Consider the following 21506-nt stretch of genomic DNA (forward strand, 5'->3'; position numbering starts at 1 on the left):
ATATATATATATATATAGGTGGATGTTTGTGTACACACATATATGTGTGTGGATACTTATGTGCGCCTGTCTGATTAAAAATTGTAAACGTGACTTTGCATGTATGTCTATGCAACGTATTTATACAAAGTTATACAGTTTTTGTACAAATAAAAATGCTTTGATGTGAAAGAAAGTTGGACAAATTGTGTGTGGCAAGCAGCAATGTCTGCTTATTTTTCTATGCCACCCCCTAGCACATTCAGCAGTTGGTTTGACACACAGGGGGGCTGAGACAAAGAGAGCTCAGGGACAGCTGGGCATAATGATAGCTGCTGCAGGAGTGGAATTCTTCTGGGCTGGTCCATCTATCTACAGATACTTGTGCATTGTGATTTGACTCCAATTTGGAGTCTATTTAATGGTCAATAGTGGTCAATCCAGAGGTGCCACGGTTCCACGGTTGGGATTTGACCCTCTAATCTATCTTTAGTTCTTAAGAGAATCCTGCCTCTCTAGCAAGTTTCGGAAATTTGGACATCTTGCAATCTTCAAACACTCTCTTTTTAAAGCCCATCAAGAGTATGTGAGTTCCTGTTCTGTGGTAAAGGCAACTTGTTACTTCCTCTCCCTGCGTGCAGGAAGGCGCTTCAAATATACAAGATCAGATGTTTTCAGAGGTCAAATCTAGCCTAATCGCTGATGTCTGGTGAGCCGGCTGCTCCTGGGGGTTTGCTGAACTAGCCGCGTCGGGCCCTGCTGCTCACAAGGAGCCTGGAGCCCACAGCCGGGCTCTGAAGGTGAGTACAGGTACTGCGCCCATTCAATTGTTGGTCTCTGGCACTGAAGAGTTCATCTCTAGTGGCAGACAGATATGTTGAGTCTCTGCCCATGATGATTGGACTTTCATCTGCCTGAGCCCCGCATGGAATAGACTTGTTAGTTTGCTTTGAAATATCTGTGTGAGATCACTTATTGTACAGCTGGTGCAAGGTGCTAAAATCTGGGTTCTGGACAAATGCTTCGGTGACTGTGTGAGTTGCAAATCTGTGTTCCTCAAATCTGTCCTCTAATCCCTTGGATAAGCAAGATTCCACTTTTCTATTTGTGCTTTTTCACAGGCAAAAAGAGAATTGGGTTAAATGCCTGGCCCTACGCATTCACCATTTTGCATAGGTTCCTCAATAAGGGATCATTTAACATTGGTGAGACTGGCCCGAGAACACCTGGACTTGGGAGGCCAAGCCCGGGCCCATCTCTTTGGGATAGGTTTCTGAGATGCTTGCCTCCGTGTGAACCCCACTCCAAAGCCCTCTGAGATTTGTGCAGCATGAGTCCACGAAAAGGCACAACATTCTCTTTTTTGTTTTGAGGAATCCCCTAAACTCCTCACTCCCACCAAGAGGTCAAAGTAGGTGGGATCTATGGAGAATGGCGCGCCCATGCTTTTTCATTTTTACAAAAAACGCTCTTATACTTTTTGTTTAAAGCGCTCTGAAGGGCTGATGCTGACATGAAGTGCCTCTGGCTGACAGGAGAGGGAGGGGGTCGCATGTACTGTGAATTCAGTGGAGATGAAGATAGTCAAAGAATAAACTGGCCTTCTCACCTGGGTGCCTGTTACCTGAAATAAATGCAAATGTATGCAAATACCTAATCTGCAACTCTTAAGGCTGCTCGCCTGTAATACATGGAGTCATCTGAGGCCTGATCATGAGAAAGGTTTACTCTGTTCAGCTGACATCTGGAGTGCGCCCTTTTAATGGTACTTATAAAAATGTTTGCACCAGGTACAGTTTGATTGCATATTACTAAACTGTATGTTTTGAAAGCACCATGGTGCATAGCTTAGCGGTGCACAATCATTTTTTTTCATTACTACTGCTAATGACATAAATGGCTTGTGACCATTTGTGCATGTGACAAGCTACAATTTTTTACCCTTTGTGCAATACAGCACTGCGGATTTTATCCCAGCACTGCACAAATGTTACTTAATTTGGGCCTCAGTTTGATAACTTTTTCCCTTTACACTTATGATGTGAAACCCAGAACTGATTCAGACCCAGAGCAGTGGTCCCAAGTGCTCACAGTACGACCCGTTGGAGCTGGGGGAGCAACCTTCAGTCAGCTGGGGCTTCCCATTGTAGTCACAGAAAGTAAACATGTTTAGGGGATTCTCCAGTTCTGTCTATGGTTCACTATATTTCTACTAAACAATGATATTTTGTGGACCACCTATGTGGTTCTTTGGACACTGTTCAGGGTTAACACCGCCTGGATACCACAGGATTCTCCCTCCGACATCAACATGTTGCTACTGGATATTTTCCTCAAAAAAGTTGCTCTGTCCATGGGAGAGAAGATAGTGCTGATTCTGACTCACAACACAGCAGCAAAGCCAAGCTCCCTTCATCCATCCCACTGGTTTCCACCCGGTACCCAAGGTCTTAGTGCCATTGAAATCCTTCAAACCACCCACTTTGGCCAACCAGATGCCATAGACCGTCCGGATGTCTTCTGACTAAACTCTCTTCGTCAAGGCTGAACCTCCCCCCTGCAACGTGGGCTGCCCTTTTCCCTCCCACCTTCCTTCTTCCTCTTTCCAAAGTTGGCAGAAGCTGGGCATGTGCCGGTGACCGTCCATCCATCTTTGGATTTACTCTCACCTTCAAGGTTCTGCCCCATCTTGCCTTCAATAGCCCCTCTGATACCACCTAAGCTCCTACTCCTCGCCTCCTCTACAAGTTGGTCGGCCCCCTAGGGATGGCCAGGCGTGTTTACATATCTCTTCCTTTAAAGGTCCCCATAGTGTTCTTGAGACTGCCCTCCGCAGTGCACTCTTCACCCGTTGTCAGTGGCTTGTTTAGTGCTATAAAACATAAAATAAAATAAAATAAAATACAAATTATAAAGATGTTCTGATGGAACTCGGACAAAGAAACAGTGATGGAACCTATTTCTGTCTTCTCTGTCCCCCAAGCCCACAAACGCCCATGGCCCCTAAGTAGGTAGGTCTGTGGGCACTTTATGATGGGGCATATCCAAGTGGCAAACATTGCTTCTTGGAGCCCTACAATGGCTGAGTGTATCTGAAAGAGTTCTGGGCATAACCCTGGTTCTCTTCTGCCATATCCCAGTCACAGAAGCACACCATCCACAAAGCCCAGTCCCCTCCACCGTGCACCATTCCAACTACCTTTGTCTTTGAAATGGGCGGATAGATACCGAATAAGGGAGGAGTCCAGAAGCTCTAATCTCATATAGGCACACTAGGATTTGCCTCATTTATTGCTGATGTACCTTTGCTCCAGAGATCCTTGAGTGACTTGCAGGACACAGGTTATTCAAAAGCAACAAGCATTATAGTGAGTTACAGTAACGTGTGTGATTTACACTATTATGGCCTATTTACAAGTTGCCTAAAGTTGTGTCCCATGACAGAGGATACATCTACAGGCAACAACAAGTGATACATCGGTGTCCACACTTGATACAGGGCCCGCAATATGCCGGGTCCAGTAATACTGCACTCGGGAATAACAGGCCTGGATTCACCAGGGGCGGATGCTCATGGCGGATGACAAGTGGCAACAGAAAATAACTCGTTATTCAAACTGGAATGGGGAATTACGAGCAAAACCAGATTCGGCATAGCTGCCAAGGTTTCAGGTTGCTTATGTGTGACATTTTCATAATGTCAGTGTAATTATGAGTGACATTTTAATGACTATGAGTGACACTTTCTCGCCAGCAAAATCAAGCAATGAAGAGGAGGGAAAGATATAAATATCAGAGATTACACGCATTTGAGGAAGGGGTATTAGCCCTGCTTTCCATCCAGCTTCTATTTCCTGTCTCCAGGAAATTGGCATTTTTTCCAGTGGGCAGTGTCCATTCCTGACCATGTTCAGGGTCCTAATGTCCTACCACATATCTCCCCCGGTAGTTAATGAAAACTTTCCCTTGCCCAACTCCGTGTCCACAATAGGAACTCTCAGGGACATCTTAAGGATTTTGGGGGCCCTGGGCCAAACCTATTTTGAAGATCCCTGTTCAGAACAGCTTTGAATTTCAGATCCAGTTTCAGCTTTTCATGCTTTCTTTGGCCAGATACTGACAGACAGTGCACAGGCACATCCACATTTTAATTGTTTACATCTAATATTCAGGGATAGTGACATCTTCTTTTAATACTGTAACACAACAGCAGCTCACTAATATTACTGCAAATAATCTCCGTGACAACCTCCAATTTCTTATATGTGAGGACCCCTGCCTTAAACTAAAAGACATTTTTTTATGGATGTTGCATGAAACATAAACACATTTCTCTGCAAAATGTCTGTAGTAGACTCTCACACATCACCTACATCAGTGCTTAATTGGTAAATAAAAACGTTCCGGTGCCCAAAGCTCTCCTCGGAAACATGCAATTAAATGCACGAGCAGAGAATACTGAAGCAGTGTAATCCTGAAGCCATCACAGGCCTCTTCAATCCATTTACAGCCACTCCCTGCCCCTTCAGCTCACTCTTGCAGCCTTCTGCTTTCTCTCTTTGCGAAGCTTTTACGTTTTTCTCTTCCTCCTTCTTTTCCATATGTGTCTTTTGCTTGCAGTAAACGCCTGATGCAGAAAACTAAGTTTCAGCCCTCAAAAACAGCCCACTTTGCCCATGCATTAACCTGTTCTGTGCCTTGGACGAGATCATCTCGTCCAAGGCTACAGTTACCCTGTGCCTTGGACGAGATCATCTCGTCCATGGCACAGGGGAACATGGGGACGCGCTAGCGCGCCCCCCGTGCACCCCCCTTCCCCCCCCAAGTCGGGAATGGAAGGGGAACACCTTCCCCTTCCACCCCCGACCCCCCCAACCCCCCCTGTGATGTCAGCGCGCGCGCGCGCGCTGATTAGTCACAGGGGCTTCAAAGGGAAGGAAAAGTATTTCCTTCCCTTTGAAGTCCCTCCGAGGGTTTCAAAAGCCGGATTTTGAAACCCCACTAGACACCAGGGATTTTTTTTTTTTTTTTACTAAACTTCACATAAGGGAGCGACCCCTTGGGCAAGGGTCGCTCACATGGGGGGCATTTTTTCAGGAAGGCCTTTTCTGCCCCACCTGGGGGCAGATCGGCCTATTATTAGGCCGATCTGCCCCCAGGGGGGGCAGAAACCTCTAGGCACCAGGGACCATTTTATTATTATTATTTTTTTATGTTTCATTTTTTTTTTTTTTGGTGGGGAGCGACCCCTTAGGCAAGGGTCGCTCCCCTTGGGGGAAAATTATATTTTGGCCATTTCTGCCCCCTTTGAGGACAGATTGGCCTATTTTGATGAGGCCAATCTGCCCCCAAGGGGGGTAGAAACCACTAGACACCAGGGAGTTTTTTCTTTGCGTGAATTTCACGCAAAGGGAGCGACCCCTTAGGCAAGGGTCACTCCCTGGGGGGAGGGCAATTTATTTTAGGCCATTTATGCCCCCCCTGGGGGCAGATCGGCCTATTATTAGGCCGATCTGCCCCCAGGGGGGGCAGAAACCTCTAGGCGCCAGGGCAAAAAAAAATGTGTGTGTTTTTTTTTTTTTGTTTCTTTTTTTTAGAGATGGGGAGCGACCCATCAGGCAAGGGTCGCTCCCCTGGGGGGCAAATTGTATTTAGACCATTTCTGCCCCCCTGGGGGCAGATTGGCCGATTTTAGGTCAATCTGCCCCCGAGGGGGCAGAAACCACTAGGCAACTGGGATTTGTTTTTTGGCGCCAATGTCACGCAGGGGCAGTGACCCCGTAGGCAAGGGTCGCTCCCGGGGGGGTGGGGGCTGGGGGGGCAAATTTATTTTAGGCCATATCGGCCTATTATTAGGCCGAACTGCCCCCTGGGGGGGCAGAATCCTCTAGGAACCAGGGCAATTTTTTTTTGTGCTTTTTTTTTTTTTGTTTGTTTTTTTAGAGATGGGGAGCGACCCATCAGGCAAGGGTCGCTCCCCTGGGGGGCAAATTGTATTGAGGCCATTTCTGCCCCCCTTGGGGGCAGATTCGCCGATTTTAGGTCAATCTGCCCCCAAGGGGGCAGAAACCACTAGGCAACTGGGATTTGTTTTTTGGCGCCAATGTCCCGCAGGGGGAGCGACCCCGTAGGCAAGGGTCGCTCCCGGGGGAGCGGTGGGGGCTGGGGGGGGCAAATTTATTTTAGGCCATTTCTGCCCCAGGGGGGGCAGAAACCACTAGGCGCCAGGGCAATTTTTGTTGTTGTTGTTGTTGTTGTTTCTTTTTTTAGAGATGGGGAGCGACCCATCAGGCAAGGGTCGCTCCCCTGGGGGGCAAATTGTATTTAGACCATTTCTGCCCCCCTGGGGGCAGAAACCACTAGGCACCTGGGATTTGTTTTTTGGTGCCAATGTCACGCAGGGGGAGCGACCCCGTAGGCAAGGGTCGCTCCTGGGGTGGGGGGGGGGGGGGCAGAAACCACTAGGCGCCAGGGCAATTTTTTTTTTTTTTTTTTTTGTTTTTTTAGAGATGGGGAGCGACCCATCAGGCAGGGGTCGCTCCCCTGGGGGGCAAATTGTATTTAGACCATTTCTGCCCCCCTGGGGGCAGATTGGCCGATTTTAGGTAGGCACCGGGGATTTGTTTTAGGCGCCACTGTCACGCAGGGGGAGCGACCCCGTAGGCAAGGGTCGCTCCTGGGGGGGGGGGGGTTGGGGGGGCAAATTTAATTTAGGGCATTTCTGCCCCCCCCCCTCCCGGGGCCGGCTGAGCTAGAGGCCAAACTCCACAGGTAGGCACTTTGCAAAAAACACCTCTGTTTTCTGGTGTTTTTTGCAAAGTGCCTACCTGTAGATTTTGGCCTCTAGCTCAGCCGGCACCTAGGGAAACCTACCAAACCTGTGCATTTCTGAAAACTAGAGACCTAGGAGAATCCAAGGAGGGGTGACTTGCGGAGCTCGGACCAGGTTCTGTTACCCAGAATCCTTTGCAAACCTCAAAATTTGGCTAAAAAAACACATGTTCCTCACATTTCTGTGGCAGAAAGTTCTGGAATCTGAGAGGAGCCACAAATTTCCTTTTACCCAGCGTTCCCCCAAGTCTCCCGATAAAAATGATACCTCACTTGTGTGGGTAGGCCTAGCGCCCGTGACAGGAAACGCCCCAAAGCGCAAAGTGGACACATCCAAATTTTTGGAAGAAAACAGTGCCTACCTGTGGATTTTGGCCTGTAGCTCAGCCGGCACCTAGGCAAACCTACCAACCCTGTGCATTTTTGAAAACTAGAGACCTAGGGGAATCCAAGATGGGGTGACTTGTGGGGCTCGGACCAGGTTCTGTTACCCAGAATCCTTTGCAAACCTCAAAATTTGGCTAAAAAAACACAAGTGAGGTATCATTTTTATCGGGAGACTTGGGGGAACATAGATTAGCAAAACAAGTGTTATTGCCCCTTGTCTTTCTTTAAATTTTTTCCTTCCAAATAAGGAGAGTGTGTAAAAAAGACATCTATTTGAGAAATGCCCTGTAATTCACATGCTAGTATGGTCACCCCGGAATTCAGAGATGTGAAAATAACCACTGCTCCTCAACACCTTATCTTGTGCCCTTTTTGGAAATACAAAGGTTTTCTTGATAGCAATTTTTTACTCTTTATATTTCAGCAAATGAATTGCTGTATACCCGGTATACTGTAGAATGAAAACGCACTGCAGGGTGCAGCTCATTTATTGGCTCTGGGTTCCTCGGGTTCTTGATGAACCTACAAGCCCTATATATCCCCGCAACCAGAGGAGTCCAGCAGACGTAACGGTATATTGCTTTCGATAATCTGACATTGCAGGGAAAAGTTACAGAGTACAACGTTGAGAAAAATTGATGTTTTTTTCACCTCAATTTCAATATTTTTCATTTTCAGTTGTTATTTTCTGTAGGAAACCCTTGTAGGATCTACACAAATGACCCCTTGCTGAATTCAGAATTGTGTCTACTTTTCAGAAATGTTTAGGTTTCTGGGATCCAGCATTGGTTTCATGCCCATTTCTGTCACTGACTGGAAGGAGGCTGAAAGCACAAAAAATTGCAAAAATGGGGTATGTCCCAGTAAAGTGCCGAAATTGTGTTGAAAAATTGGGTCTTCTGATTCAAGTCTGCCTGTTCCTGAAAGCTGGGAAGCTGCTGAGTTTAGCACCGCAATCCCTTTGTTGATGCCATTTTCAGGGGCAAAACCACAAGCCTTCTTCTGCAGCCACTTTTTCCAATTTTTTTGAAAAAAACTAATTTTTTCCTATATTTTGGCCAATTTCTTGGCCTCCTTCAGGGGAACCCACAAAGTCTGGGTACCTCTAGAATCCCTAGGATGTTGGAAAAAAAGGACGCAAATTTGGCTTGGTTAGCTTATGTGGACAAAAAGATATGAGGGCCTAAGCGCGAACTGCCCCAAATAGGCAAAAAAAGGCCTGGCACAGGAGGGGGAAAAGGCCTGGCAGCGAAGGGGTTAAAACGTCTCTGGGAACTCTTGGTCTTTTTTGAGGGCTATTTCAAAGCACATCGTAGTTGCTGTTGGTTCAGCTTCCTGGCTATGGGTGCAGCAGTGGATCTGTTTTTTCCAAGTCTCAACAAGGATAATTTTTCCATTTTCCTAAAGCTATGTGGTATTCCTGTTACATCATTACTAAAGTTACATTATGCTGGCTTTTGTTAAGTACGGATGTGCATCTAGCTCTTTTATTGTGCGAAGAGGAGACAAACCAGTGCTCAAGTTAGAATTCAATGAGAGAAAGAAGGCTCAGGTGGAATAAAGTTCCACAAAGTGGGCACAAGGACAGAGAGGCTTCTTCCCCTGAGATGGGACTTTATGTTCAGGAGAAGGAGAGGAGAGGACTCGAGAGACCTTGTTTGGGTGTATTAGTGGGTCCTAGCTGGATGAATACAGACGCGTGACCATTGATGGATCTGCCAGCTATGCATAAGATTTGAAAGTGATCCTGTCCTTGATAGGAAGACAATGAGGAGCTGTTTGTGAGAACTCTCCCAATCTGGCTATTTGACTCTGGATGACTTGGATGTGATGCAATAGGAATCCGGAAAGTCCCAAGTAAAGCACACGGTCTATTTCAGGTGGGAGCTCATTGTAGTGGACATTGCAGGCCGCCTGCTGCTGTCACTGAGAAAGGGTATCACTGCTGGGGCTGCTGGGGCTAATGTTACACCACTGATTAGGCTAGGGCCAGCTGTTGCAGCCAACTATAGATAATCGGAAGTCCTGGGGCAAAGACAAAAAACCTCAGTGTCACTAAGGAGATAGAAAATGGGATATACGGGGCTCTCCTCAGGTCGCGGGTGGTACCAGACAGAGCGCTATCAGCATTATTTGTAGAGGTATGTAACTTTACTGATCCATGCAACAGGCACCACTTCCCTGAAAAGAGCAATGCATGGGTTCAGATCCCTGGCATGATTCCTCCTTTCCTCTGCCATCCCTTTGCAGGACCCATGCAGGACAGGAAGAGGATACTGCAGGTCTACTGCACTGCACACCTGGATTGCATCACTACAGATCATTGACCTCTGGTCTCGCAGTTGTTTCTAATGATCATGAAGGCCACTTGGCTTGCAGATTCCTCCTGGCACCCAGCCAGCTCACAGTGGGCATTGCAGCCTCCTCTTCCTCCAGTGTACAGGACAGCTGATGGACCTCTCCGCTGTCCTGGTCTGGACGCGGGATGACCACCTTCAACCACCTGCCCATAGCAGAGCTTTTCTCTGGGTTGGTGCTCATTGAAGACTAGACAGATTACAAGGTATGGGTTCGAGGAAGCCAACATTTAGCCATCTTTGGAGGCACTGGAGGAAAGCCTCTTCCACCAAAGCACAAACCTCCATTCAAGGTCCAGGGCATCTCTAGGGATTCCACCATTCCTTCTGGAAGACAGAGCTTGGACACAGCTGGCCATTGTGTGCAAATGTCAATTGGTTTCGATCATCCACAGCCAAGGTATACTGGTTGCTCAGCACTTCACAGATTGGGAAGACAGAAACTGATGTATCATGAATATTTATAATCCTCTGCCCCATATCTCTAGTCATTGCTGTATTTTGGATCAGGGACCAACGACAAAATCTAAGCAGGTTTTAAATCTACAGGAAGATAGAGACATCCTCCAGTAGATCCTCCACCTCTCCTCCCCAGGTGCATAGGTTAAACGTTTGCATCCCTCCCAGTGCAATCAGCTGCCATAAGACATCAGTCTCCCGATAGCCCAATATGAGGGATCAGGGGCCACATCCGGATATGGTTTAGGAGACTCAGCTCTATTGTGGAACCTCAGCACCAAAATGTCTGCACTGACCTCACATATTGTCAAAGCCACAGCAAGAAACATCAGGGAGACACAAAGGGCCACTGTGGTTTGGCTTATAGGGCTTATCCAGGCCATGCAGGCTCTTCTGTTCCTACACACCGTGGCCTGGCGCAGTGCGCGGACATTGTGTATGCCACTTCAGTTGGATGGCATCTCTTGCTTAGTCTAGGCTGTTGTCATGCCTGTTTGTGCTAGTAGCATAAGTACTTGCCTATGCCTTTGTTGGTTTGCTTAGTAGAGATGTCATACATGGTAAGCGTAATGATTGAAAAGATGAAACACCGGAGTTCTTTGCTTTTGTTTGCTTTAGAAGTAGGACTTTCCTGATCTAACCTTTCTTCTCTCAAATGTTGATAAAATGAGAGCATTGAGTTGGTTCATAATAACACCCATTGTTTAGAAGTCATACAAAACACAGGTTTGAACACCTGCAGTATACAGTAGTGTTATATGGAAAAGACCAGGTTGTTTTGTTCCTTTTTTGGTAAGAGAGAAGTTCTTTCAAGTGTTTCCTATGGTATTTGTGATTGATGAAATTTGTGATAACCATTGTTATCTTCTGGGCTTCTTTATCTCTCACTTCCCCCTTTTGTGCTGTTAGCTGCTTCCTAGAGAGCTAGCCTGCAACCCTGCCAACGCTTCATGTCAAGAAACCCAACTCTGCATTACTCAGTGGCTAAGCAAAGCCACAAGTGCACTGCTCAACATCTGGAGCACCCATCAAACCTCAACCACAACACCAAAACTGCTCCCACACAGGCCACCTGTAAACCCACCCCTGTGGCTCACCAAAATTACACCCAGTTATGGTCAAAAACGGAAGTGCCACATGAAGCTTTCAAGGAAAGTCAGCTACCTAAGAAAGTCATGCCCCCTCCATTCAAGCTCTGCAATAGGAAAGTGAGCTCAACAGTAAAATCTGTGGCCAACATGTTCTTTTTTCAAGGCACAAAGAGGGAGGAGGAGATGGGTCCACATCTCATGACCCCAATGAGGTTTAATATTATGCGGCTTCTTAAGGAAAATAGAATTTTATACCACAACAGAGAACAGCCTCAGAGGGAGATGAGAGTGGGTGGGGGATAGTGAAGTGATCGCAGAATTGGAAAGCAATTAGATGAAGTAGTGAGAAAGGGGGGGTATATTTGGTTTTTATAGAGCATGACAGAGCTATATAGCTATTTATTTATACATAATCCAAAGGACAATGATCCATAGGAAGTAGCACTGTCTAAGTTTGAAGGGCAAAGCTGCTTACACTGCCTGTACCTAAGGAGAAACTATTATTGCCCTGAGGATGGCCCCAATCCAGTGCTTAATTTGTAAATAAAACGGTGCCGGTGCTCAAAGCCCCACTCTTAAAAACGCGGCTGCTGCAATTAAATGTGCGAACACTGAATACTGAGGCAGTGTAACCCTGAAGCCATCTCGAGCCCCTTCAATCCATTTAAAGGCACTCTCTGTCCCTTCAGCTCGCTCTTGCAGCTTTCTGCTTTCTCCCATTGTGACGCTTTTTCGTTTTTCTCTTCCTCCGTGTTTCCCATTTGTGTCTCTTGCTCGCAGTAAATGCATGAGGCAGAAAAATAAGCACTGGCCTGCAAAAATAAGAGCCGGTGCTCTGCACCGGATACAACAAGCACAAATTAAGCACTGCCCCAATCTAATAACAAGAGGGCTGAAACACGTTAACGAAATTGGACGTTTGGAAACGTTTGGAGCTAATGTGCCCTGTGAGATTGTAAGACCAGAAATGTAAATGATAGGTTTCTTTAGTCTAGCTCCATAAGCCAGGTAGTGATTACAAAATGAGATGCTGGCGCACAGGTGTTTTTAAATATGTTAGTGTTAGGAATACATTAACATCCCAAATATCCTCAGCCTTCTGTGTAATCTATTGTGTTATGCTTTTGTGTTCAGGCATCCATTTTCACTCTCCCGAAGTCCTGCCTTCTGAAGCATTATTCAGCGGGAGCAGTGGTTCCCAACAGATGGTCCAGGGTCCACTGGGAGTCCGCAAAGCCTCCTCAGGGGGTCCCCGACTGCTTAGAAAATTCAATAATATTATCAGATTACACCCCCAGCTTTCAGTAATGACTCAGTGGGGGGGTCCCTGGATTACAATAATGATTCAGTGGGGGTCCCCGGGATCCAGTAATGATAAAGTGGGGGTCCACAGATGTCAAAAAAGTTGGGAACCACTGAGCTGGAGGGTGAGGCTTCATTAGCCGCTAAAGAGTTCATGAAGCAGGGCTGGTTAACAATGGAGCTCACAGCAAAACATCAGGGAACAAGCATGTGGTTCTTCTGAGCTCAGAGAGCTCTTTTGCAATGGCAGTCAGTTTGGGAACGCTGTGGTGTACCCCTGCATTGTGCACGGTGAAATAGTTCCGCTGTTTTTCAAAATACATTTAAATATGTTAATTTTTAAAATCCTGCTGCACAGGATAAGTCTTTCTCCCAGTCCATCAGTCGGGCATAAATTTTCACAACCAGGGGACTTTTTCACCACTTTAATGACTGAACCCTACAAACACGTGGACGTGGTCAATTTACTTTTGCAGAGCGTTGAGAGTCACGCTGTGTTGCATGCTCAGTGTTTGTGGTAGTGTTTGTTCTGTTTGAGATAGAGTCATTTTTAGTAGCTGAGTGTGAAGATCAGTCCGGCATATGCCTCATGTTTTGATTAAGTCAAAATTAATTCATTGCGCTTCCTTCATAGTTCACAGTCTAGTCTTTCTTGCACAATTCTAGTCTGTCTTCTATCTGTGCATACTTTGTAACATTTAATCCAAATTTCCTTAGTAGGGAGCTCCACGTTATGCATGTGCCCAGGGCCACAAATCATAAATGTGGTTCAGAGTCCTGTGAACTTCTTGGTGTCCCTTGACCTGGGTAAAACGTCAGAGGGTGAGGTTGAGGGCACTCCCACTAAAATACAAGTTGGTACATAAAGTGTTATTCTGCCCTCCACTTTTAATGTTACCTGTGTTTTTTGTTTCAGTTTAAAAAGATGTCCTTCTTGTTGAATAACCAGAGTGGCCACCAAAAGCCTGAAGATGATGCAGCTGAATTTATGCCATCATCCATAATCACTATGGCTCTTCTTGCACTCACATTCCTCTTGGGTCTCCCCGGCAATGCCCTGGTGATCTGGGTCGCCGGACTGAAAATGAAACGCACAGTGAACACTGTCTGGTTCCTGAACCTAGCCATTGCAGATTTCGTTTGCTGTCTGTCCCTCCCATTCTCCATTGCCCACGAGGCCCTGCACGGGCACTGGCCTTATGGTGACGTCCTCTGCAAGGTCCTCCCCGCCATCATCATCTTCAACATGTTTGCCAGCGTCTTTGTTCTTGTGGCCATCAGCATGGATCGGTGCTTGCTGGTGATCAAGCCGGTGTGGTCTCAGAACCATCGGACAGTGGGCTTGGCATCGTGGCTTTGCCTCGGCATCTGGATCCTCGCTTTTCTGACATGTGTCCCTGTCTTCATCTATCGCCAAACCTTTCATGATGACTCAGGCAAAATTGAATGCATTTACAATTATGGAGAACCATACTATGACTATAATGCGTATGGTGATTACTTTGGGGTGTACGATGGTCATGACCTAGGGGGTGATCTCAGTTTTGAGTCATCTGGAGAAACGACTGAACCCGATACCCTTCGCATGACCTCGGACCACCTCTACGAAGCCTTAGGGGGTATTCTAGAGAGTACATCGTTGGCTGGCTCAACAAAAACGCCTGATCTTTCCATGGAGGATTGGTCTGGCCCAAGATGGCCGAGTGAATTAGCCTTGCCTGATGGTTTCTCAAATACTAGTCCATCCAATGTGCATCCTTTGCTTGAGTTAGGGAATGAAATAGATGCTTTTCACAACCACGTACACAAACCAGTCCAGCTCACCGTCATCACTCTCACTCGACTCATCTTTGGGTTTGTCATCCCTCTGGCAGTGATCCTAGCCTGCTACGCATTCATCCTCAGCAGAGTGAGGACTGCCCACTTCTCAAAGTCCAGCGGCAAGACACAGAGAACTGTGGTCAGCATTGTGAGTGCCTTTTTCATCTGCTGGGCCCCTTACCATATCACGGGGGTCGCCCTGCTCTGCACCAACTCACCAAGGCTTGTGCAGTGGGATCATTTGTTCCAGGGATTGGCCTATGCAAACAGCTGTGTCAACCCGGTGCTGTACGTCTTTACTGGGCAAGACTTCAAGGACAAGTTGCGCAAGTCCTTGCACGCTGTTTTCGAGAGCGCATTCATGGAGGATGTCACCTGCTCCACAGCACCCACTAGGAGCAAGAGTTCCACAGAAGGAAAAGTTAACATAAGTGTTGTGTGAGAGGACAAACTACAAACTGACCACACTCCCAAACACAATGATATCTGTATAGAGAGTAACTGAGCTCTATAACTTATTCATTGACAAAGGGAATCTGTGATTAGTGCAGAGGGAATGAGTGGAGTCCAATATGAGTGAGAGGACAGTGAACCTCTTAGTGCTCTAAACTGTACATGGGCGAGCAGTGCTAAATTTGAACAGGTGTTTGCCAAAGGTCAGGACAGGAACTCATTTTAGAGCACCAGGGCTTCACTGAAGTACATGTAATAATTATTTAGACTGACTGTGCAGTGGTCAGACGGTAGATTTGCATAAACGAATCGCAGCTGCTACGGCCTTGCTTGTTATTGGCTACATGCACACATTTTTAATGGAAGAACACTGCTACCACGGGAAGTGGGACACACGCCCTCACGCACTCCATGAACCACCTTTCCCACCCAATATCAAGTAAAGCCACTGACTCACTTCTTGTTGGGTGACTTGTTCCGGGTGGGTCAGGCCAGGCCAATCCTTCCTGGATGCTCCTGCTGGACATTCAACGGTGGGGGACCAGCGGTTTGGTCTGGCTTGGATGTGGTGAGATTTAGGGCCAGATTTGCAGCGCCACTTTTCTTGTGCCCCTTAGCGGACCCCCCCCACGGCACCATATATGCACCGTATTTAATATACAGCGCACCATGACGGTAGTTAGGGGACTAGTGTCTGAATTTTGGACCCTAGTTCCGTGCTTTGCAGGATTAGCATCAACAATTCTGACACTAGTCCTGCAAAGCACCCAGAGACCCATTATAACCAAGGGAAGCCTCCTCTTAGATTTCCTTGCACCATTGTTTTGTCCCTCCCCCCCAACAGGGGAATGCCTCTTTGCATCCATTATGCCTTGTGCAGGCATAATGTAGCACCCAGGGTTACAAAGTGGTATTTGTAAATATGGTGCAGCGTTTTTGGCCTTCTAACGCCACATTAGTGTAAAAAAAATGACGGTAATGAGGCGCTAGGGGCTCTTAAATATGCCCCCTTAGTTTTTTATCTAGATCCCTAACAAATCAGAAAGGAGTTCTAAAGTTGGTCTGTGGCAGAGAAGTAACTTATTAAATCATGTTTATACTTTCAATTCAGGAACTTATAGTTTTTTGCTGGACTAGAAATTCCAGAATGGAGAAAAAAAACAGCTCTGGACAAGACCAGAGATGGAATAACCCAGGATCAATCTGTCGCCTCATGTATGTGGACCAGTGCTCATTTGAAACAAATGACACAATGCTACTGTATTGATACTTCTATAATGCTTCCTAAAATCTAGAAGTTGATCAATGGAGCACTGTCCATAGTAATGGGGCAGACACAAGAACTACCCCATAGAAAGTGACAGAGGGAGAGGGGTGGCTCTACAGCTGCAGTGGTGCTGCCATCAAAATTGCTCCATTGGTGTCACCTAAACAAATCTTCGGTCCCTAGAACTAATTATTTACAAATTAAGCACCGGCAAGCCCATGGGTCAACTCTTATATATTCCCAGTTCCAAGAACAAGGGCTTCACTGTACGATTAAAGCCAAGGATCTGGGGTCAGATTTAAGAGCTCCTTGTGCCATCTAGTGACACATTAGAGTCATTTTATTACACTAATCTGACATTGGATGGCCAAAAACACAGCGCCAAATTTACAAAGTGGTGCAATGCATGCATTGCGCCTCTTTGTAACCCTTTGCACTACATCATTCATGCTCCATGCATAATGTATGCAAAGGGGGCGTTCCCACGTTAGGGGCCCCGAAAAAATGGCACAAAGCAATCAAAGAGATTTCTTTGCATAATTTTTTTTTGCCACTTTTAATGCTTTCTTAGAGCAGGTGTTAAAAGGAGGCACACCAATATTTATAATAATGGGATTCAATGGGCTTTGCAGAATTAGCGTCAACATTTTTTACTCTAATCCTGCAAAGCTCCGAATTAGCATCAAAAATGTTAAGGGGGTGCTAAAGGGTGCAAGAAAAGTGGCGCTGCTCTGGGTGCAGCACCACTTTTCTTGAATCTGGCCCCTAGTCTCCTCAATAAAGCAATAAGGGTCAGATCTAAGAGCTCCTTGCGCCACTTTTTACACTAATGTGGCGTTAGATGGTGAAAAACACCACACCAGATTTACAAAGGAGCGCAATGCATGCATTGAGCCACTTTGTAACCCTTTGTGCTACATCATGCATGCGCTCAGGCATAATGCATGCAAAAGGGAGCGTTCCCCTGCTAGGGGGGCTGAAAAAATGACGCAAGGAAATCTAAGAGATTTCCCTGCGTCATTTTTTTCACCACTTTTAACACCTGATCAGAGCAGGCGTTAAAAGGAGACACACCATTATTCATAATGGGCCTCAATGGGCTTTGCAGGATTAGCGTCAACATTTGTTATGCTAATCATGTAAAGCTCTGAACTTGCGTCAAAAATTTTGATTCTTGTTCCCTAACTACCACCATGGTCCACCGTATCTTAGATACGGCGCACACATGGTAATGATGGGGGGGGGGGGCGCTAAGGGGCGCAAAAATAGTGGTGCTGCGCTGGGTGCGGTGCCACTTTTCTTAGATCTGGCCCTGTGCGTTTTAGCCGTGGGTTTCATGAGAGGCATCGGGAAAGCCAGAAGACTTACCACCCGCCTGCTGCTGGAGCTTGGTGGTAGATGCTGCAACAGCTTGTAGAGTGCACTTCAGTCGCTGTTTCTCCCAGGCGGCAGCGGGACCTGCTTTGGGCATGCCTCAGTCACAGCCATTTTCCAGGAAGCACAGGAACCATCCAACGTAGCCATGTGCTTTGTCACTCAAAAAAGACACACTTGATGCAAAAACTTCAAGGGCAGTCTAATTCATCCCGCTGCCACACAACACTTGTTGCCACGCTGCTACCCAACTTTCCTCCAAAATCATCACAATTTGCTCCTCTTTGACCTCAATGTTAAGCACTATTTCTCACCTCTTCTACACCCCCACTGAGGATATTTTACTCCATCCACTTCGCAACTCTTTCCCCTACTAGCCTTAACCCCTTACTTAAGAAATGCCAACCTCTCATGTGAACTTTCTGAACCACTCAAACCTCAAAACATCAAAATTCTGGCTCTGTCCTCCAGAGTTCTTTCCTGTCTCACTTCTCTGTCCCATCACTCCCCTCTTTGCCTACACCCTCACTCGCTGTCATCCTACCACTACTGAAGAACCCACACTAAAACCCTCTTACCCCACTGTGGCTCCAGGGTTCTATGACACAACTACGCTATAAAATAGGGATCTGTGTGATTGTATCTGAAGTAACACGCTATGTGCAAAATGGCGTCACGCTGCATGTTCACGCAAGAACTCTCTTGACTGAGTTGAGGAATGAGTGAAGCTCTAGTGAAATATAATCCTACACGATGTGGTGTTCCAGTAACAGATGGCATGGGGATCATTTTGTTTGTGTTTCTGAGTGCTCTGTAGTCCTTAGACCCACAAAGTTTTCAACTTTTGGATGTAACCACCTTCTACAACCGAGGTGGCATCAGTGCTTTATTGGTTAAAAAAAGTAAGTGCCAGGGCACTTCTCGGAAGGCCACTGAAATCTGCACCACCCATTGCCCCTGCTGCCAAGGGCAGTACCAGCACAGCTACTATCGCACTCCTACAAGTGTGACAATTCAGACTATTCCAGCCAATTAAAGCTATCATAATCGCTTGAGTGGCAGATACTATTCGTTTTTTAAATTTATATTGACCTATTAAACACTGGTTTTGGGCTCATCTCAAAATTGGACAGACAGTGCCACCATGTGGTGGACTGCCACTAGAGCCGGTGTTGGCAATTATGTGCCGGTGCCAGGCACTGGAGACCACCAGCTCAAATTAAGCACTGGGTGGCATGCTTCATCATCAGGTTCTGCTCCACGGTAGAGCAATCATTTCTTAATATAGGAACCCCTGGCACTGAGATTCCCCTATTCTTGGATTGTCAAATCCAAACATAGTGGTATGTCATCACCTGGGATTCTTACAATAAGAATTTGCACAAACAGCTCCATCTGGATCCTGTTGGCTATTGCATTTCCCACCCAATGTGGAGCAAGACTTGATGATATAAATGCCACCTCTGTGGGTGAGGGTCACTGCAACCAAAAATAAACATTATGTACGTCTAAAGACAACAAAGCTCTCAGGAAAAAGTTCTGATCCCATCTTTCATTGGAAGACCACATCAAATGGGGCCTGATTACAACTTTGGAGGAGGTGTTAATCCGTCCCAAATGTGACGGATATACCACCAGCCGTATTATGAGTTCCATAGGATATAATGGACTCGTAATACGGCTGGTGGTATATCCGTCACTTTACCGTCACTTTTGGGACAGATTAACACCTCCTCCAAAGTTGTAATCAGGCCCCATGTTTGATTGAAAGTCAGGAGGCAAAGTAATGGGCCATTAAACCCTCTCTTTCTCCTCCATAGTGCAGATGCTGTACTGACATTGCACGGGTGTATGAGTGAGCAAAGCCACCCTGAGGGGGGTGAAGAGACATGGGAGTTGTGTGGAAATGGGAGGAACCACTGAAGGGTATGAGGGCAGCGGGACAGGGGATGACAAACTCTTTCAAAAACTATGAGGAGAGTTAAGTGGAACATGAAGGGTACCTAAATTAGGTCTAATAAGCCAGTGAGGTCTGTAATGTCTGAAGCTAAACTAAAGTGAGCCAAGCAGTAGTGGGGAAGGAATGTGACTTCACTGACTATTGACTTGATAAACTCGCTCGAAGTGTGCAAGACCGCTAATGTGGGAATGAGTAATGATGCTGTGAGACTGAGTGAAAATCCATTGAAGATCAAGAGGGCAATGCTATGCCAACGAGCAAGGCTCCATCAGAAGTGTAGATTCATGTGTTGTAGGGACTAGATCAGACTCCATTACAGTGCAGTGCACGAGGCCAATGACTTTGGAAAGGTTGAGGCACCTTGCAGTGTATGAGGCTGGACACCTGGATATCAGTTTCTGAAAAGCAAAGGAGGCACTTTAGAACTGCTCTTTCTTAGATGAATAGCTAACCTGTGCACAGTGCAAATTAAAAAAACACCACCATCGAAGGTTCTCTTCTCTGTCATGTTTGTGTTATTGTGAATAGAAAATGAACTTTGGTGGGGAGCATAGAATTATGTGCTTGTTTTTTCACTTTGGACCCTTGTCCCCTTCCCTCCTCCATTTATCACAACTCAACCCTGCCCTCTTCCTTTCTCTTGCACTATTCATTGCCTGTCTCACCATCCTTTACTTGCATTGCTCTCAATCGTTTCCAGGAAGGCAACAAACAAGGTTTGTCTGTCATTGCTTCTCAATACTTGGCCTGTGCTGCTCAGCAGCTGGATTTGCTCGTCATGCTGCAGTGACATTTTGGTTCACATGCAGTGCACACTGTGCAATACAGTGCACTGCAAGGAGATGGGTAACCCAAACCACTTCCACCGTACTTTGAGCCGACACTGTGTGTTTGTGGCGCGGGAGTTGGGTGGGAGGGCTGGAAGAGTTTGGACTATCCTTGTCCCTAGAAGGTTGCAGTCTATGCTTGGATGCCTGAGAGGCCACAAGGTGATCCATGTTTAAAGGGCAGAAGATACCACTCAGCTGCAGAATTAAAGGTCCTCCTAGGCTAGACACCGCATCACAATCAGTTCAGACTGACCAGAGGGCAGTGGGCTGTGAATAGTCAGTGCACTCAGCAAGATACTGGACTGCCTGGCAGCTGACCCGGGCCAATGATGTTATGATTTCATAGTTGTAAGAATAGTTTTAAAAAGCACTAAATCACAGTTGGAAGATGGTGGGTGAGAAAATGAGTGACAAATGTGGGCATCCTCAAATAAGAAATCCCTCAAAGTAGCTGCTGCTCAAAACACCTTGGCTTGCTCACTTACACTAGCCACTGCGGCTGTACTGTGTCCAAGGGCATCCACAGACATTTTTGGGGGGACATATTTTTAACATCATCTATCCTCTGACCCTTCTTGCCAATGTTCGACCCTTTTTCCCAGTATCAAAAAGGGCGGGGGCATAGTCATTATCACACAAAGCGCAGGCATGCAAAGGGTTGAGAAACCTGATGCAAAAGCTTGATAGAAGGATCAAGCTGCCATTGTGTGATTAGCAATTTCTAATCTGTTTTTATGTTAGCATACTATGCACCACACAAATATTATACTTGGGTGGGACAACTTTGGAGGTCGGACGTCAGAGTCGAGCGCTGATTGGTCTGACTCGGGATGAGTCGGGAGTCAGGCACTGTCACTGGTAGTGGTGGGCGCGTTGTCTCGCACTGTCATTGGTAGTGGCGTGCTCAGCCTCAGCTGCCAATGACAGTGCGAGATTCCCAAATCGGACCAATCTGAGACCAACGATGACTCAGTGTCAGCTGCTGCTAGGAGGACCCACCGTGACCCGTCCGCCACGGTCTGCGGCGTCCCTGACTGTTTTTAGCAGGGGCCGTGGCCGTAGTAGCGCAGGCAGTGTAACAGGACGGTAGCCGTAGTGTTACACTGCAATTTGAGCCAGCACACCAAGCTATACCTATATCTGAGGGGGAGCAAGCGCCCCCCACCCTTCCTGAGGACGCCCATGGCTGCATCATCAGGTCTTTGCATGACTGGCATCTTCTGTCGGGGGGGAACCATCTCAGCCAATAGGTTTAGAGATATTTTCCCTTTTCAGGCTGCCTGCTCATTACAATTGAACACAGTGGGCAGACTAAATGGGAAGAAAAAAAACAGAAGCCAATGGGAGTGTTTGAAGCACTCCTTTTTTCGGTGGAAGCATACAACTTCTGTCCAA

General features: G+C 46.7%; 1 protein-coding gene across 1 annotated transcript; it reads left to right on the forward strand.

Annotated features, from left to right (window-relative positions):
- The first annotated feature begins 627 nt into the window (after window positions 1-627).
- On the forward strand, window positions 628-18917 carry LOC138303687 (C3a anaphylatoxin chemotactic receptor-like). The gene is made up of 2 exons (XM_069243014.1): window positions 628-779; window positions 13323-18917. Exon 2 carries the CDS (start codon window positions 13332-13334, stop codon window positions 14667-14669), a length of 1338 nt encoding a protein of 445 aa, XP_069099115.1. The 5' UTR covers window positions 628-779; window positions 13323-13331; the 3' UTR covers window positions 14670-18917.
- Window positions 18918-21506: the final 2589 nt, after the last annotated feature.

Source organism: Pleurodeles waltl, chromosome 7 (assembly GCF_031143425.1).
Source record: "Pleurodeles waltl isolate 20211129_DDA chromosome 7, aPleWal1.hap1.20221129, whole genome shotgun sequence".
Lineage (NCBI taxonomy): Eukaryota > Metazoa > Chordata > Amphibia > Caudata > Salamandridae > Pleurodeles > Pleurodeles waltl.